At 42.0% G+C, this 15,385-nt stretch overlaps 1 protein-coding gene across 2 annotated transcripts; it reads left to right on the forward strand.

The window, feature by feature from the left end:
* The first annotated feature begins 271 nt into the window (after positions 1 to 271).
* On the forward strand, positions 272 to 14,531 carry kcmf1 (potassium channel modulatory factor 1). Of its 2 annotated transcripts, none has more exons than XM_034709899.1 (7): positions 272 to 524; positions 2,421 to 2,588; positions 4,048 to 4,187; positions 8,312 to 8,413; positions 8,528 to 8,711; positions 10,693 to 10,987; positions 12,937 to 14,531. In XM_034709899.1, the coding sequence occupies exons 1-7, from the start codon at positions 509 to 511 to the stop codon at positions 13,199 to 13,201; spliced, it is 1,170 nt and encodes a 389-aa protein (XP_034565790.1). In that variant the 5' UTR covers positions 272 to 508; the 3' UTR covers positions 13,202 to 14,531. The 2 variants fall into 2 exon arrangements, with proteins under 2 accessions (XP_034565790.1, XP_034565792.1); XM_034709901.1 differs by lacking the exon at positions 272 to 524 and adding an exon at positions 824 to 933.
* Positions 14,532 to 15,385: the final 854 nt, after the last annotated feature.

Raw genomic sequence — 15,385 nt, forward strand, 5'->3', positions numbered from 1 at the left:
TTGGTCTTGTACAAAGAGAGCACAGCTTACCAAGTCAAATTCCTTGTGTGTTCAAGCATACCTGGCCAATAAAGCTGATTCTGATTCTGTACTTTAACTCAAGTAATAATCTGACTGAACAACTTCCACTTGTATTGGAGTAATATTTGACCTTGAATATCTATAGTTTGACTGAAGTAATGAAGCTGTGTACTTTGTCTTCCTCTGTCTAGAAGTGGAATTCCTGTGAGGTAAAAATAAGGGAAGTAATTCCCCAGACTGTGGACCTCACAGAAAGACTGAGTGATTTCATGTAGGAGTGCGCCGCCTAGCGTTCACCCGCAACCTTTAGCGATAAGTGACACTCTGGGAGGGGAAGCAGAACAAACTGTAAGCTGCTGGCGGATCCATCTTGCTCGAAAAAGAGACGAGGGTGAAAGCTTTTTCCAGTTTAGTACCTAAAAGACTGCGTCGATCCCTATTAATCGCACTGGGGAGCCCGAGGAGGGGCTGTGTCGCTGTTTGTAGGATGTCCCGACATGAGGGTGAGTTGATAAACAGGTCCACACAGCGCCTTGGTTGGTGGCTACATTACCTGAGCAGCTAGCTTCCAAGCTAGCTTTGCTAAGTGCTTATTCGAGTCTAAGGGGTGGGGGGTGCTGCGTTTTTTTACGGCATGTTTCTTGGCTGTCCTTTAACATACACATTCGGTAGCAACACTTATTATTTGTACACGTCTCCAATATCTTGTAATTCGAGTCAAACAGCTAAAGCTCCCCTCAACATGTCTGCAATGATACGGCAACATTGCGGGGCTTAGCAGTTAGCCGTTGCTAGGTACTGCGTTACCTTACGTTAGCTGTGCTAGCTTGAAGGCTAATGTATGCCAACATAAGGAGTCGTCGGTCCTGCTAGCAACGACTCAATGTTGCTCACATCTTTATTAGCGTAACAGTATGTCATTTCCCATTACCACGAGTAACACCTCTTTGTTTCATTGTGTGTTACATGTTATTTTTCAGACACAGTAGCTCTAGTGTTAACGCCACTCTGTCTCGTTCAGTCGCATATCGCTAATGTTGTTAGCGAATGCACTGTCATCAAGAAGAAGACAGCAAGTCTGAGGCCTCATGACCAGAAACCAGTCACTAAGTTTAAGCTAGCTGGCAGGCTACTAGCTGGTAAGGGTTTGTTTGACTACAAACCAGATAAGATTGTGAATTTGGTTCACTTCAGACACCACCAAGCAGGCCAGACACGGGGTTACCTTGTATAACTGTATGGCAAATGTATCTATAAAGCTTAAATGAGTATACTATTCAGATAGACCCTGTGGGATAATGAAATGCTTAAGTTAGTTCCATTACCTTTGTATAAGTAGGGCAACATTGGCTCTTGTCAAACTTTACCCTAAAGGCAGCCTAGTGTTTGCGATGAAGGCAATCGAAACTTCTTATGCAAATTGGTCATATGTTCACACAGGAAAGTGCTGTTTTTTTAAAAGAAAAACTACAAAGGTGACACTACACTCTAGTGACAAACCTTTAATCAACACATAAAGGTGATGGCTGAATCATGCAAGTTGATATCTTTGTTCAAGCTAATCGTTAGCCTCAGTGAGGAGGTTTTTTTTTATTCACCTGACCCTATAAAAATACTGAAATGTATACTGATGCTTTCTTACGGCCTCCAAATGTAAAACAGACCATCAGCAAAACAAATGATCATGTATTAATTCAATATTTTCTTAAATGTTACTTTTTGTGGAGATTTCCTCTCAGCATTGATGAGTTTTGTGCTAAGGCATTAGATAACTCATCAAAGGGAATTTCCTGGTACCTGCTTATCCAATATTTTCCAAATAAGTTTTTTGTCCCCCTTTGAAGGAAATGTCAGTGAGGCAGGAGTTTGTGTACAATGATAACTTTCATAATGATGTCTCATAGAAAATTACTGACTGTTCCTGAATACTTCTTACATGAATCATTTTTACTGTAATCATGTAATAAACAGTGGAAAAGAGATGCCAAACTATTTGATGTGTTGACTCCAGTTGTAACCTGTTTGGATGCCTTCTGTCCATTTACTTTAAACCATTTACGTAGATTTAGAAAACTACTGCCTGAAAACGTGTACACACTACACAGGGCAATAAATGAGCAACAAACTGTGTAATAGCTCTCAGATGTTTTGATGTACCTCTGATCTGCCTCTGTGAGACCTTGCTTGTGAACTTCATTGGAATGCCAGAGTTCTTCATTGTTGGCACTTGTGGGTTGGTGCCACTCCAAAAACACATGCTCGTGTAAGTGAGACTGGCCTACAGATAGAGGCTCGCTTTCTCCCTGCTGGTTGCACAGACGCATTTATAAGGAATTTGTAACTGCATTGTCAGGTCCATGTGTTTGACTATGCATTCTCCTTTCTTTCCTCTGCTACAGGTGTGAGCTGTGATGCGTGTTTAAAAGGGAACTTCAGAGGAAGACGGTTCAAGTGTTTAATTTGCTACGACTACGACCTGTGCGCGTCGTGCTACGAGAGTGGCGCCACGACGACAAGGCACACGACAGAGCACCCCATGCAGTGTATATTAACCAGGGTAGACTATGGTAAGGAACTGCTGGAAAGCAGTGTATGATAATGTATGGGTGTACTGGTCTTGCAAGGTTTGGTTTGTTCCACAATTTCAGTCACAGATTGATGTGTTTTCAGTACACCAGGGCAAACGATAAAATGGGTAACATAACATTCATAACATTTAGCTTATCGTCTCTATTTATGTCTGACCAACACAAGAAAATGTACACTTTCAAATGCTGGTAATGCTTGAACATAAGTCTCCCACTAGTTAATGGATCCTGAAAACCTGGAGCTGGTAATATGGTGCATCCATAAGGCCACAATTTGATTTGAGCACAATAGGAGTATCTGCAGGTATTGGCACTCTTTGGCAATACTCTTTATCATCTGTCACAGTTTTAGTCAAGACCATAATGACGGAAAAGGCCTTACCCTGTGGTCTTGTCTTGTTTTGCTCATCCACACTTTCACAAGATGGCAGCATCTTGTGATGTGTTTGAAGGGTGTTTTACAGAGATTAGCCAGGACCCAACAATAGCTATAAATACATGGACCACATATGATCGGAAAAATTTGACAAAAACGTCAACATTTCAGTCGAAATAGGTTGATTGGATCTGATTTCACCCAATTCAAAAGAGGTGGATAATGCCATTTAATATTCAGAATGCTAGCCATGTAAACACTTGATACGATCATGATCATTCCATGTGTCTTGATGAGTTTCTGCTTTTTTTCATTGTAGGAATGGATAGAAACATGGGAGCAAAGCCAAACTGACCAGTAGCCAACACTTTTAAAGATCTTTTATTGGTCAGAAAATAGATAAATGAATGAATAAAATTCAGACATCTAAATTCAAATACGCTAGAGAGGAGAAGAATGTAATCTCTTGTGCAGGGATGAAAGGAGGAGCAAGCTGTAGAGGCTTGTTGTGCTGACAGTGATTTTATTTGGATTTAACGGTTGGAACGGTTTCTTCTGTTATTTTCCTCACATTAAATCGGTGGAGAAACTGTACGTATATCAGAATACTTTCATTCCGGTTAAATGCTTGACGCATGTACGCTCACGATCGGATTCCCTTATTCTAGCATTTATGAAAACTGTGAAGTTGGAATCACTGATCAAAACGATTTGGCTCAGGTTGAAGAGGACAGGGCACAGTTTTGACACGTCTGGCTAGCTTAGATTACACAGCTGGTACACAAGTCGTATTATTACCAGAAGGCGTATTGACAAAGCATCCTCAACAGCATTGTACAGGACAAAAACACAGGACTACTCTCTTCATAGTTTCGTACCACAATCATCGTATCTTATGCGTTCACTATAACCAACTGTTTGATTTCCCATTCATTATGTTTCAAGTCATTGCTAGTGTGATTAACTGACTATAATCTTGTACTGAAGCTACTTAATTTATCTTAATAGGTGAAGCAATGATTGATGGTAACAAATGCTTTTGTGACTGTCTTTTTCTTGCAGACTTGTATTATGGTGGAGACACTTTTTCAGTAGAGCAACCCCAGTCATTCACATGTCCTTACTGTGGCAAAATGGGCTACACAGAGACGTCCCTACAGGAGCATGTCACCTCTGAACATGCAGAGACTTCCACAGAGGTGGTGAGTATACTGCAACAACGGCACCACCATTATTTTCAACATCATGCAACTTACAGAAAAGGCTTTTGCAACATTGATAAAGGCATGGTTGCAGCTTGGCGATAAGTGTTAAAATCATGTAGTTTTAAAGGATCCTTACATACTTTTTTATATTTAAGTCATGAACATTATTTCAGCACAGTATTAAAGAACCTCAAACAGTCTTGTTAAAGCCTAAAGAAGATTTATACTTCTGTGTTGAATTGACAGCGTAGCCTACGTGGTCAGCCTGCGTAGCTCCTATACCTATGCAAAGGTCTACGCACGTAACCAACGCGCACTTCCTTCAAAATGTAACAACACTTTAGGGCTGCCACAAACGATTATTTTGATAATCGACTAGTCACGGATTATTTTTGTGATTAGTCAACTAATCGGATCATACGTAAATTGCATCTTATCCAGCTGCTCTTATTTGACCATCATTCGTTTCCAGCTTGAAATGTTTAAAGTATGTGCTAACTAACAATAAAGACAATTAAGATGATAGTTCATTCAACTTTTAATGAACTTTGCAGCTTGTAGCAGCATTTCTGACATTTTTTAATGTGATAGTGCAAAATAAAATAAAGGCACAATGGTAACAACGTTGTCCATTAAAGAGGAACGTATTTCTTTTTAGCACTGTAACGTAACGTTATAAAATATCAGCGTCATCACATTTCTTATTCAAACGTGACATCGCTGTTAAGTAAAGAGCTCACTGTTGATGTTGATGTTAGCAGCAACTAGCCCGTTAGCTTACCAAGGTGGCTGTCCCTCTTTGTCAGAAATTGAATCAGCCACGACATGCTTCCTTTTCAGATGCTCGTGAATCGCCGTCGTACTACCATGGAAGGCGTGTTCTTTGCATTGCACATTTTTCTCTTTTATTTCGGGAAAATGCTCCCAAACTTTCGAGCTCCTTTGCCGGCTAGCCATGATACTGTTTGGGCATAACTTTTCCGGTTACATCACGGCTGACCCCGATTACCATGGCTGACCCCGATTACCACTACTGCGCATGTGCGTCAAGAACAAAAAGGCAGACAAGACAGCGGAAGGTACAGCAGCAGTTTCGAGAGAAAAACAAAGCTTCAAAAAGTAAACGATGACGTCAATTATTAAATAAGTCGTCGACGACTAATCTTGGCAGCCCTACAACGCTTCGAATAGACACGGTCCACAAGCCCTGTGATTGGTCCACTCTGTTGCATTGTATTTACAGCACTTCCGGTATCCCTGCACATTGGCCGCACATCAGCTGTGTATTTAATTTCCTCCGACGTGTCCTCTCGATTCTTCCCTTTAATCATTGCTGCATGATAAACGGCAACATGTATCAACTGTAAATTAACATAATACGCTCAGAATCGCTGTGAACAAAGTAAACAGAAAACGTAGCGGGGCCTGAAACAGACGGCCCGACTATCAGAGAGACAACACTGCCCTCAAGCGTTTCAGGGGAGTGACACAAACACATCGACAAACAATTATGTAGTGCTCATGTCCGCGTCAGCTACTGCTGCGTAAGGTTGATGCACAAGTGTAAATCAGGCTTTACACTTGTTCAAGCTGTAGATTATTATGTTTTGTGTATCCCTGTTTGCCAGAATCTTTGCCATCAGTCTGTTTGTACTTCAGAGTTCTGCTCTTCACACAGCTAAAATGACTTCCCAGAATGTACACACAGATTTATGGATTAGTTGTTGTCGAGGCAGGATTTTTATGATTTGGTCCACTGCTAAGTCAAACAACAGCTCTGAGAAAACAGCACTCCAGGTAGAGCCAGGTAGTAATATCACTGCTCCATTTTATTATTATCAACAAAGCCCACAACCGAGTAAAATAAAAAGATTTATTCATCTCAATGATTTACAACTTCCAAAAACTGTACCTGTGTTTTCTTATTTGAATCCCCAAAAGCAGAATGAGAAGTTTCCTCTTTGTTGCATGATTACTGTCGGTCACCTGGTTGCTTTATTTTATACATGTTGTTATTGGCTGGGGGTACTGCACATTTCACTCATTAGGAAAGCAAACAGTCACATTTAAACAGCTTACATTGATTGTTCTTAGCTAATGTACCTCATGCAGGAGGAAATTATGCATTTGTTTGGGACTATTCCCAGCAGCGGATGAATACTCATTCGGTTCATTAATGAGTATTTGTAGCACCAGAATGGAGTCTATCGGATTGACTCAATATAAAGTACACTGGCTGTTTTTCATTGTAACTGTAAGTCAGCGTCACCCAGTGCACAATGTGTCTCATTCATGTGTTGGTTTTTTTCTGTAGTTTTTAGATAACAATAGACCTCTATGGCGCAGAGGAAAGAGATGTGTTCAGGATTAGCTGCTCAGACAGGATTTGTTAGAGGGAACAGCTGATTGAAAGTTAAGGAAAACGAAGGATGACAAATGCAAAGAAAACAACAACCATTTGTCCTCTTCGTTGAATCTCTTGTTAAGTTATTTATATCACTGTTATGATTTGATTTTGTCTATAAATGTCAGATAACAATATAAAAGCACTGCTTGACCCCCCCCAGAGGCCACAGTTATGTGTTCAGACTTCTTGTTTTTATGTTTAGTTTGAAAAATAATTGACTAGTTCTATATCAATCTTTATTTTCTATAGCGCCAAATCACAACAAACGTTATCTCAAGACGCTTTTACAAACATAGCAGGTCTAGACCGTACCCCATGTTAAATTATTAACAAAGAGCCGACATGAAGACAGGATAAGATCATGTCCCCTCTTACATAGGACTCAGTCTTATCTCATCATAATCCACCATGATCATTGCACCTCATAGCAGAGCTGAAGACATTTGTCCGAACCCGACCCAACCCGACCGGACCGCCGGTTCGGGTTCGGTCATAGTTTCTATCATTTTTACACAGGCTTGGGCCAGGCTCGGGCTTGCGCTGTAAATAAGCGGTCAGGTGAATGTGGACTCCCCTCAGCAAGCAGTCGTGCATCAACGGCATGAGCACTGGCTCATAATAAATATAAATACAGGAATAAATGATAATACAGGACCTGTATAAGATCACAACATTCCTCTGGCCAAAATTTAACCAGCTGAGAATGTTTTCACACTCATCCCCCGGCCAAAAGAGCGAATTTTGAGGAGTGGGAAAATGTACAGGGATCTGACTGGGAAGATGACGAGGTATCTCGCTACATTAAAACGACTGTCATGGAAGATTAAACCAATGTTCTTGGCTGGTGGAAGATCGACACACCATCCGACCCAAATCTTGCAAAATCAGCCAGATCAGTAATTAATAATGTCGGGCAGTTGGGCTGTAAATCGGTTCGGGCTTAAAAAAAAATCCAGGTCATTCGGGTTTCAAACAGGTTCGGGCATAATTCTGTCGGGCTTGGGTCGGGTCGGGTCGGGTCTAACTTTTAAGGCCCGACTACAGCTCTACCTCATAGTATTTAGCAAGTTACAGTGGCAGGGAAAAAGTTCCTTCTAACAGGCAGAAACCTCGAGTAGAACCAGAGTCATGTTAGACAGACATCTGCCCCGACCGAGTTGGGGTTTGATAGAAGGATAGAGGAGGATAAAAGAGAGAGAGAGCGATGATATCAGTAAACTCTGATACACTCAGATATCAAACTTTATTTGTACAACGCCAAATAACAACAAACATTATCTCAAGACTCTTTTACAAACAAAGCAGGTCTAGACGGTACTCTATGTTAAATTATTAACAAAGACCCGACATGAAGACAGGAAAAGATCCTGTCCCCTCCTACTAACAGGACTCGATCTTATCCCTTCTTAATCCACCATGAGCATTGCACCTCGCAGTATTTAACTAGTTACAGGAGCAAGGGAACAGGCAGAAACCTCGAGCAGAACCAGACTCGCGTCAGACAGCCATCTGCCTCAACTGAGTTGGGGTTGGAACGAGATTGTCAGGCCACTTGTTGCAGTGCTACCTGAAAATTAAACAGGGTTCAACCTTACTCTCAAAATGTTACAGTAATTCTTGTCTCCATGTTTTTGTTTAGCATACTGGACATTAAAATGTCATCCAGTGGCAACATTACTCCCAAACGTCAACCTGTCACCCTGTCTCATTTCAGATCTGTCCAATATGTGCTGCCTTGCCAGGGGGGGATCCCAACCACGTCACAGACGACTTCACAGCTCACCTCACACTTGAACACAGAGCGCCAAGAGATTTAATATCCTTTTTCTTTTTCTAAATACTTCATTAGCATGTATTTTATTGTTTAAATGTTTGAAGAAATATTGCCACAACACACAACTGTGTTTACCCCTTAACTGTTTGTGTGTACGATGAGTCCAGCAGTGTTCGACATGTACGCAGGATGTTCCACCCTGGTCGAGGGCTGGGCGGTCCCAGAGCACGGCGGACAAATATGCACTTTACTAGCGGCTCCACGGGGGGACTTTCATCCTCCTCATCCCAGAGCTCCACTTACACCCCCAGTAACAGAGAAGCAATGGACCCCATCGCAGGTGAGTCAGGTGTATTTTGGTGAACTCAGCAGGTAATATTCCTCAAATAGGACGCTCTCTGGTGGAATCTAGGTACATACCAACAAAGCAATTGCATTATATGACTGATAACCAGCCCCTGTTAAATCTACAGGTTAACATTAGCCTCTCTAAATACTTGTTTTCATTTTTCAAGAAAGCTTGGGTTTAGAGTGCATCCAAAATTGGTAAAACAAAAACATCTAATTAAAAAGTCAAGGAAAAATAAGTTTCTCTCCGTTTAAGGAGGCTCATAAACGGAACAAAATATGTCCAGAACAGTACTGGATTTTACTGATTTTAAAAAGGCCTTCTATAATATGTATCTCAGGGTTTAATTCCTCAGGATATATCTAGAATTCTGGATTTTCTGACATGTACAATGGACCTATACATTTTTTTATTTTCCATGTGGATGTTTGTATCTAGCGACCACTCAACCGGCTGATTTGGAAAAAAGCAACAATGGTTGAGCTGTCTTTAATGGGTGTTCTCCTTTTCCACACTGTAGACAAAGTCCAAAGTAAGTTAACGTGTCCTTTAGCTCACAGCTAACAACACAGACGTGTAGAAGGGTATGAAGACATTTTAATGGGCATGCTTTTGGTAAGTTTCTGGCTGCCAGCTGTGATGTCGCAGAGGTCTGCATTTCGTCCATTCCCTTATGATAATTATAATAACCATAATATGAATATGAATAATAACTTTAAAGCACCTTTAAAAACAGACGTTTACAAATTGACAAAGCAAAGACAGGAACTTAAGAGGATAAGAAAATAATCTTTCACCTGTCAGGCCAAACAGAGAGCAGTCTAGAAAGTTCTGTTTAGTAGTGTAGTGAGGACATATGAGGAAATAAACATCAGAAAAGATAGGATCCCAGTGTGTCAGTGTGCCAGTTCTCCCGGCAGTCTAAGCCTGTAGCAGCACACTGAAGGCTGATTTATACTTCGCTCCTACGCAGCAGGGGCTGACGTGTTGCTGTTTATCATGCAGACATGATTACAGGGAAGAATAGAGAGGAGGAGATGAAATACACGGCCGATTTGCGGCCGATGTCCGAGAGCCCGGAAGTGCTGTAAATGCGGGAAACACAATGCCGCAGAGCGGACCAATCACAGGGCTTGCGGCCTGCGTCGATTCTACGCGTAGCTACATTTTGGAGGAGTTGGACGTCAGCTACGTGCGTAGGCCTCTGCGTAGGTACGGGAGCCACTCGGACCCCCGGCGTAGGCTACGCCGTTGATTCGACGCAGAAGTATAAATCAGGCTTAAGAGCTGGTCAAAGTCTGAGCAAGCTTTAACTATAAGCTTTATCAAAAAGGAAAGTTTTAAGCCTAGTCTTAATAGCAGAGAGGGTGTCTGCCTCCCGGACCCTGACTGGTCGATGATTCCAAAGGAGACAGGACCTAATAACTGAAGGTTCTACCTCCCATACTACTTTTAGAGACTTTAGGTACGACGAGCAGGCCTGCATGCTGAGAGCGTGCGTTTTAGAGGGGTAATAGGGCACTATAAGCTCTTTAAGAAACAAAGGTGCCTGACCATTAAGAGCTTTGTAGGTCCGAAAAAGGATTTTAAATTATATTCTAGATTGTATGGGGAGCCAGTGTAGAGAAGCTAACACTGAAGTCCAACAAGTCGGACTTTTCTAGGGAGCAAAAAATATTAGGGGCTTTTTTTTTTGGCAGTGTCCCTATGGGACCAAAAAGGGAAAACACGCATGTATACAAGAGTTAAAATAAAAATATGTAACTTTTTAAAAATGTTTCAAACCCATCAGCCCTAACGCAGGCAGTTATTTGTTATATCCCATTAGTTACCTGCTTGCTCGCTCATATCAAATGTACTTCTGTATTTCTCACACACACATCTTCTTACCGGTATCTCTGTCCTGTCGTCTTTTGAAATGATGCGTTATTCAGAAACAGCTGACGAAGCGTGTTGTTTGTGTCTCCTGTAGAGTTGTTGTCTCAGCTGTCAGGTGTGCGGCGTGCAGCGGGGGGCCAGATAAACTCATCAGGGCCTTCAGCCTCTCAGCTCCAACAGCTCCAGATGCAGCTGCAGTTGGAGCGGCAGCAGGCGCAGGCGGCACGACAGCAAGTGGAGACAGGCCGGCACGCCACACGACGCAGCAACAACCCCGGCAACACTGGCACCGCCATCCCTCCGCCCAGCACAGCAACCGCCAACACTGCCACCGTGGGCGAAAGCAACCCCTCGTCCTCATCCCACAGCTCCCAGTTCCTATTAGCACGGTGAGTGGGGTCAGCCGCTCAGGTTCTGTTTATCCACTATCCTATCCTATCCTCTCTCTGAGCAAAGGGCCCAAAAAATAAACCTTAGAATAAAAAGGAGCACGGAGTATGATTTGGACTTCATCAGTGCACTGCTTATTTAGATTAATTTTCTGTGTTTGCTGTTATGTTGTTTTGGTGTCTAATTCCTCCCACACAAAGTTCTTGGTGACAAATTTCATTTGGTAGTCAAATTTTAATTTATTGTCTGATTTTAAAGTATTACATTAGAAAGCTTTTGTAAAGGTCAGTGACCGGGGCAAGTCTGTGAAGGGGGCACTATGGGAAGAGGGGGCAAAACAGGGAGAGAGTTCAGCATCCTGACTGCCTGGTGGATAAAACTGTCCCTCAGTCTGTTGGTTCTGGCCCGGAGACTGCGTAGTCTCCTTCCTGATGGCAACATGCTGAAGAGGCTGTGAGACGGGTGGGAGGGGTCGCCTGCTATGCGCAGGGTTTTTCGGGTGAGGTGTGAAGAGTAAATGTCATCGAGGGAGGGGAGAGAGGCACCAACAATCTTCTCAGCTGTTCTCACGATGCGCTGTAGGGTCATTCGGCAGGACGCAGTGCAGGCCCCGTACCACACAGTGATGTTAGAGCTGTGCAACGGTGTGCAGTCATGGGTCAGTAAGGTGAAGAGGAGGGGGCTCAGCACACATCCCTTGGGGGGCCCTGTGTTCACTATGAGGGTGCTGGATCTGTTACTGCCGACTCATACTGCCTGTGGTCTTCTGGTCAGGAAGTCCAACAGCCAGTTGCACATTGAGGTGCTCAGCCCCAACCTGTCCAGCTTGTGAATGAACTGTTGGGGAATGATTGAGTTAAATGCTGAGCTGAAGTCTATGAACAACATTCTAACATATGAGTCTTTCGTCAGCTGACAGTGACGTGGCGTTAAATTTCAAGTTGAGTCATGGCATTTAACTTAAATCATTGGTGGACAAACACGCGCTGACGGATAAATAAAGTTTGGGATTAAGATTGAATAGCCAGCCACCAGGTTTAGACTACATCATGAAGAATTCTGGTGGTCAAGAATGCTTGAATGCACATGAATGTTTGACATTTCCCGTTTGGCTACAAATCCTGAAAGCAAAAGAAAAAGGGGAAGCAAAATGCAATTCAAGTGCCAAAAAAGGTACTTGCTAGGAAGAGGGGAGAGGGAACCAACCTTGTCAGGCTTGCACATCAGCATTGTTGTCAAATCAATCAATCTTTATTTGTATAGCGCTAAATCACAAGACGCTTTTCCAAACATAGCAGGTTAGACCATACTCTATGCTAAATTATTAACAAAGACCCAATATCAAGACTGGATATGATCCTGTCCCCTCTTACAGATAGGACTTAGGTCTTATCTCATCTTAATCCACCATGAGCATTGCACCTCATAGTATTTAGCTAGTTACAGTGGCAAGGAAAAACTTCCTTCTAACAGGCAGAAACCTTGAGTAGAACCAGACTCATGTTGGGCAGCTATCTGCCTCTGCTGTTTATGCAGCAAAATAATATTGATGTAACAGATGGAATTATGACCTGATTAACTCCCCAACACAAGCTCCAATCCGCCTACAACACATTATTAAAAGTACTTATGACAAGATTTTTCAAAGCAGATATTAATATTGATGTACAATAATTTATTGCTTAAATATTAAAAACACAAGTCTCATCTTTGCACCAAAAACCCCGAAAAGAATCAGGGGATCAATTGAGACTGAACATTAAGGGGTCTTGATGATCAGTGTCAATAGAGGAGGATGATTTCCATCCCTAGATGTAACAACATGTTGAATAGAATGATACATCTATTCGATTGCTCAAAGTTTCAATCAGAAACTCAACACTGGACAGTAACAAGCAGGGTGGAAAGCACCATCTGAGTGTTTTTAACTGTCCACTGTTTCCCACAGGTTGAATGAACCTAAGATGTCTGAAGCAGAGCGCCAGTTTCTAGAAGGAGAGCGCGCCGACCGCAGCCTGTTCGTCCAGGAGCTGCTCCTCTCCACGCTGATGCACGAGGAGAGCTCCTCCTCGGACGAGGACGAGCGCCGAGACTTCGCAGACTTCGGCGCGATGGGCTGCGTGGATATCATGCCTTTAGATGTGGCGCTGGAGAACCTCCAGCTCAGAGAGAGCAGCTCTACGGGGAAGGAGCCTCCGCCGCCTCCTCTTTGATGTCCGAGCATCAAGCAGACTGTGCCCTCTCTGCTGCAACTGTCAGTGATGGGCAGCAAACAGCAGCAGTCCCTCACCCCTGTCCTCCCCCTCCCCAACCCCATCTCTCTTCTCCCCTCCCACCTCTATTTTCTGAGTTTGTTTTTGGTGATTGTAATTTCAGGCCTGTCACCATTTTTGTTACATTGTAAACAAAAATAAATGAGAGCAAGTGGGATAAATGTGCGAGTGCGCTAAAGCAACTGAGTGAGCGAGCGAGAGAAGAGAAATCTATAAATATATATAAGATATATATGAAGTTGATAATCAATCCACATAACTTTTCTTTTCTTTATCAGGTAAATGTTACAGGCAGCTGTGGCACACCTTCGCTTCCTGTGACATGCAAACGGCTCTCCGTATAAATACTCCACATTCAAAAAGTCAAAGAGGGCATCTCTGAGGCTCCTCTGATCAAGCTGCTGTGTGTGTTCATGACTATTACTAAATAAAAAGTGCTTGGATGGGTTACCATAACTACTGCATGCAGTTATTTGCAGCGTGCATGACTTTTAATGACCCTGTTGTCATTAAAACTTTTTTTTTTTTTTAAAGATCCCAAAGCTTTCAACTGTAAAATCTAAAACATGGTTAGGTCTTGATAACTTCACCAAAACTGACCTGCAGAAATTTGACTCAATATGTTTTATTAGTTTGAGTGTTTGTGGGGGTTTTTTTGAGTGGAGGAGAGAAACAAATATTCAACTGTAGCTTCTGCTGAAATACTGCTATGTGTGTGTGAGTCTCCGCTCCAGATTGCCTTTTCATTAATCAGATGAAAACTAAGAACAGAGGAAAAGAATTTGCCACAGATTTCTCTCAATGTTTAGTGATATTTAGACACAGTACACATCATTTATAGATAAGTCCAGATGCTCGACTTCACTGTCTGTGGGTCTTTGTCGCTCGTTTCTAGCATCAGACCACATGCTTTGGATGGATTGTTTGATTTTTGCAGGATAACTGAGCTCAAGAACTTCCACACTGCAGTTTTTGTTTTTTTGTTTGTTCTATAAGAAGGTATTCTTTTTTTTTTCTGCTAAGGTTAGCACTTTCTATTTATTCATGTTTTTCTTTCTGATTCTTTTGAGCCTTTAATCTGAAAAAAATGCCACCTTCATGCCTATACTTTTACCCTCTATGTAAGATACAATGAGATGTATATGGAATTTGTGCGTTAACTTTCATAATGGTTCTAAGACATGGGCAGACACTTTTTTTTAAATCTGTAAATTTAGAATACAATAAATACAAACTGCGCACAGCTTTTGATGAAACCAAGAGACCATCACACCTTTGCATCTCGTGTTGTTTGTATCCAGGTAGCATGATTTCAGCTCAAAATCTTGAAGATGGGAACAAATCATCAGAATCTTGCATCACTTTAACCTTTTATTTAGCTTTTATGTGTTATAACACTACAGTTTAATAGAAGAAGATATGAGTGCTATTTCTGTTCAAAACTGTAACCCTTGATGGGAGGCAGGTTGAAAAATACAAAGCGAGCCTTGTAAATATTTGAAAATACAGCAATTTTGTTAACCCATGTGCCTCAATGCCATTACTAATTTAAGCCATACTTCAGTGTGTTATAAACCTTTTATTAATGCTACGTAAGACTCATAAAAGCTGTATTGAGAGGTTAAAGCTCTACTGGTAATTCTAAACTTGATTGCCTTGAAAACATAGATCAGTAAATAGAGTAACATACAGCCAGAGTCAAAACCACACAAAGAATAACAAAGTCAGTGCAATCAGCACATTTAGAATCAGTTTGTTGACGAGGATTGAGAAACAAATGTGATGATTTTATCCCACAGCTGGTGCCCTAAAGTTCCTCTGATGTAGGTGACCCCATCACCAGACGACAAGATAAATCACCACCCGCGTAGGACTGGACCAGCAGCTGTCCCACCGGCATGAGTGGAGTGTGAAAATCCTACAACACACTCTTATTCCTACGACACTGAGGTAGGTGACACGCTGTTATACATTGTAGTTTAGGAATTTATCAGTCTACAAACTCTAAGTTTGAAAATAATGAAAAATGTGGTTTTAATTCTCAATGCAATGTGCCTTCCTAAGAACAGTGAATGCTGCTTTGTCTGTGTGTGTATGTTTGAGTGTGTGTGAGGTAATTTAGGA

The sequence above is a fragment of the Notolabrus celidotus genome, chromosome 19 (assembly GCF_009762535.1).
Source record: "Notolabrus celidotus isolate fNotCel1 chromosome 19, fNotCel1.pri, whole genome shotgun sequence".
Classification (NCBI taxonomy): domain Eukaryota; kingdom Metazoa; phylum Chordata; class Actinopteri; order Labriformes; family Labridae; genus Notolabrus; species Notolabrus celidotus.

Excerpts from the sequence above, each read along its gene's own strand:
- kcmf1 (XM_034709899.1), top strand. Across the intron at positions 2,589-4,047 it reads ATTAACCAGGGTAGACTATG|ACTTGTATTATGGTGGAGAC; the intron begins GTAAGGAACTGC and ends TTTTTCTTGCAG. Across the intron at positions 8,712-10,692 it reads AGCAATGGACCCCATCGCAG|AGTTGTTGTCTCAGCTGTCA; the intron begins GTGAGTCAGGTG and ends TGTCTCCTGTAG.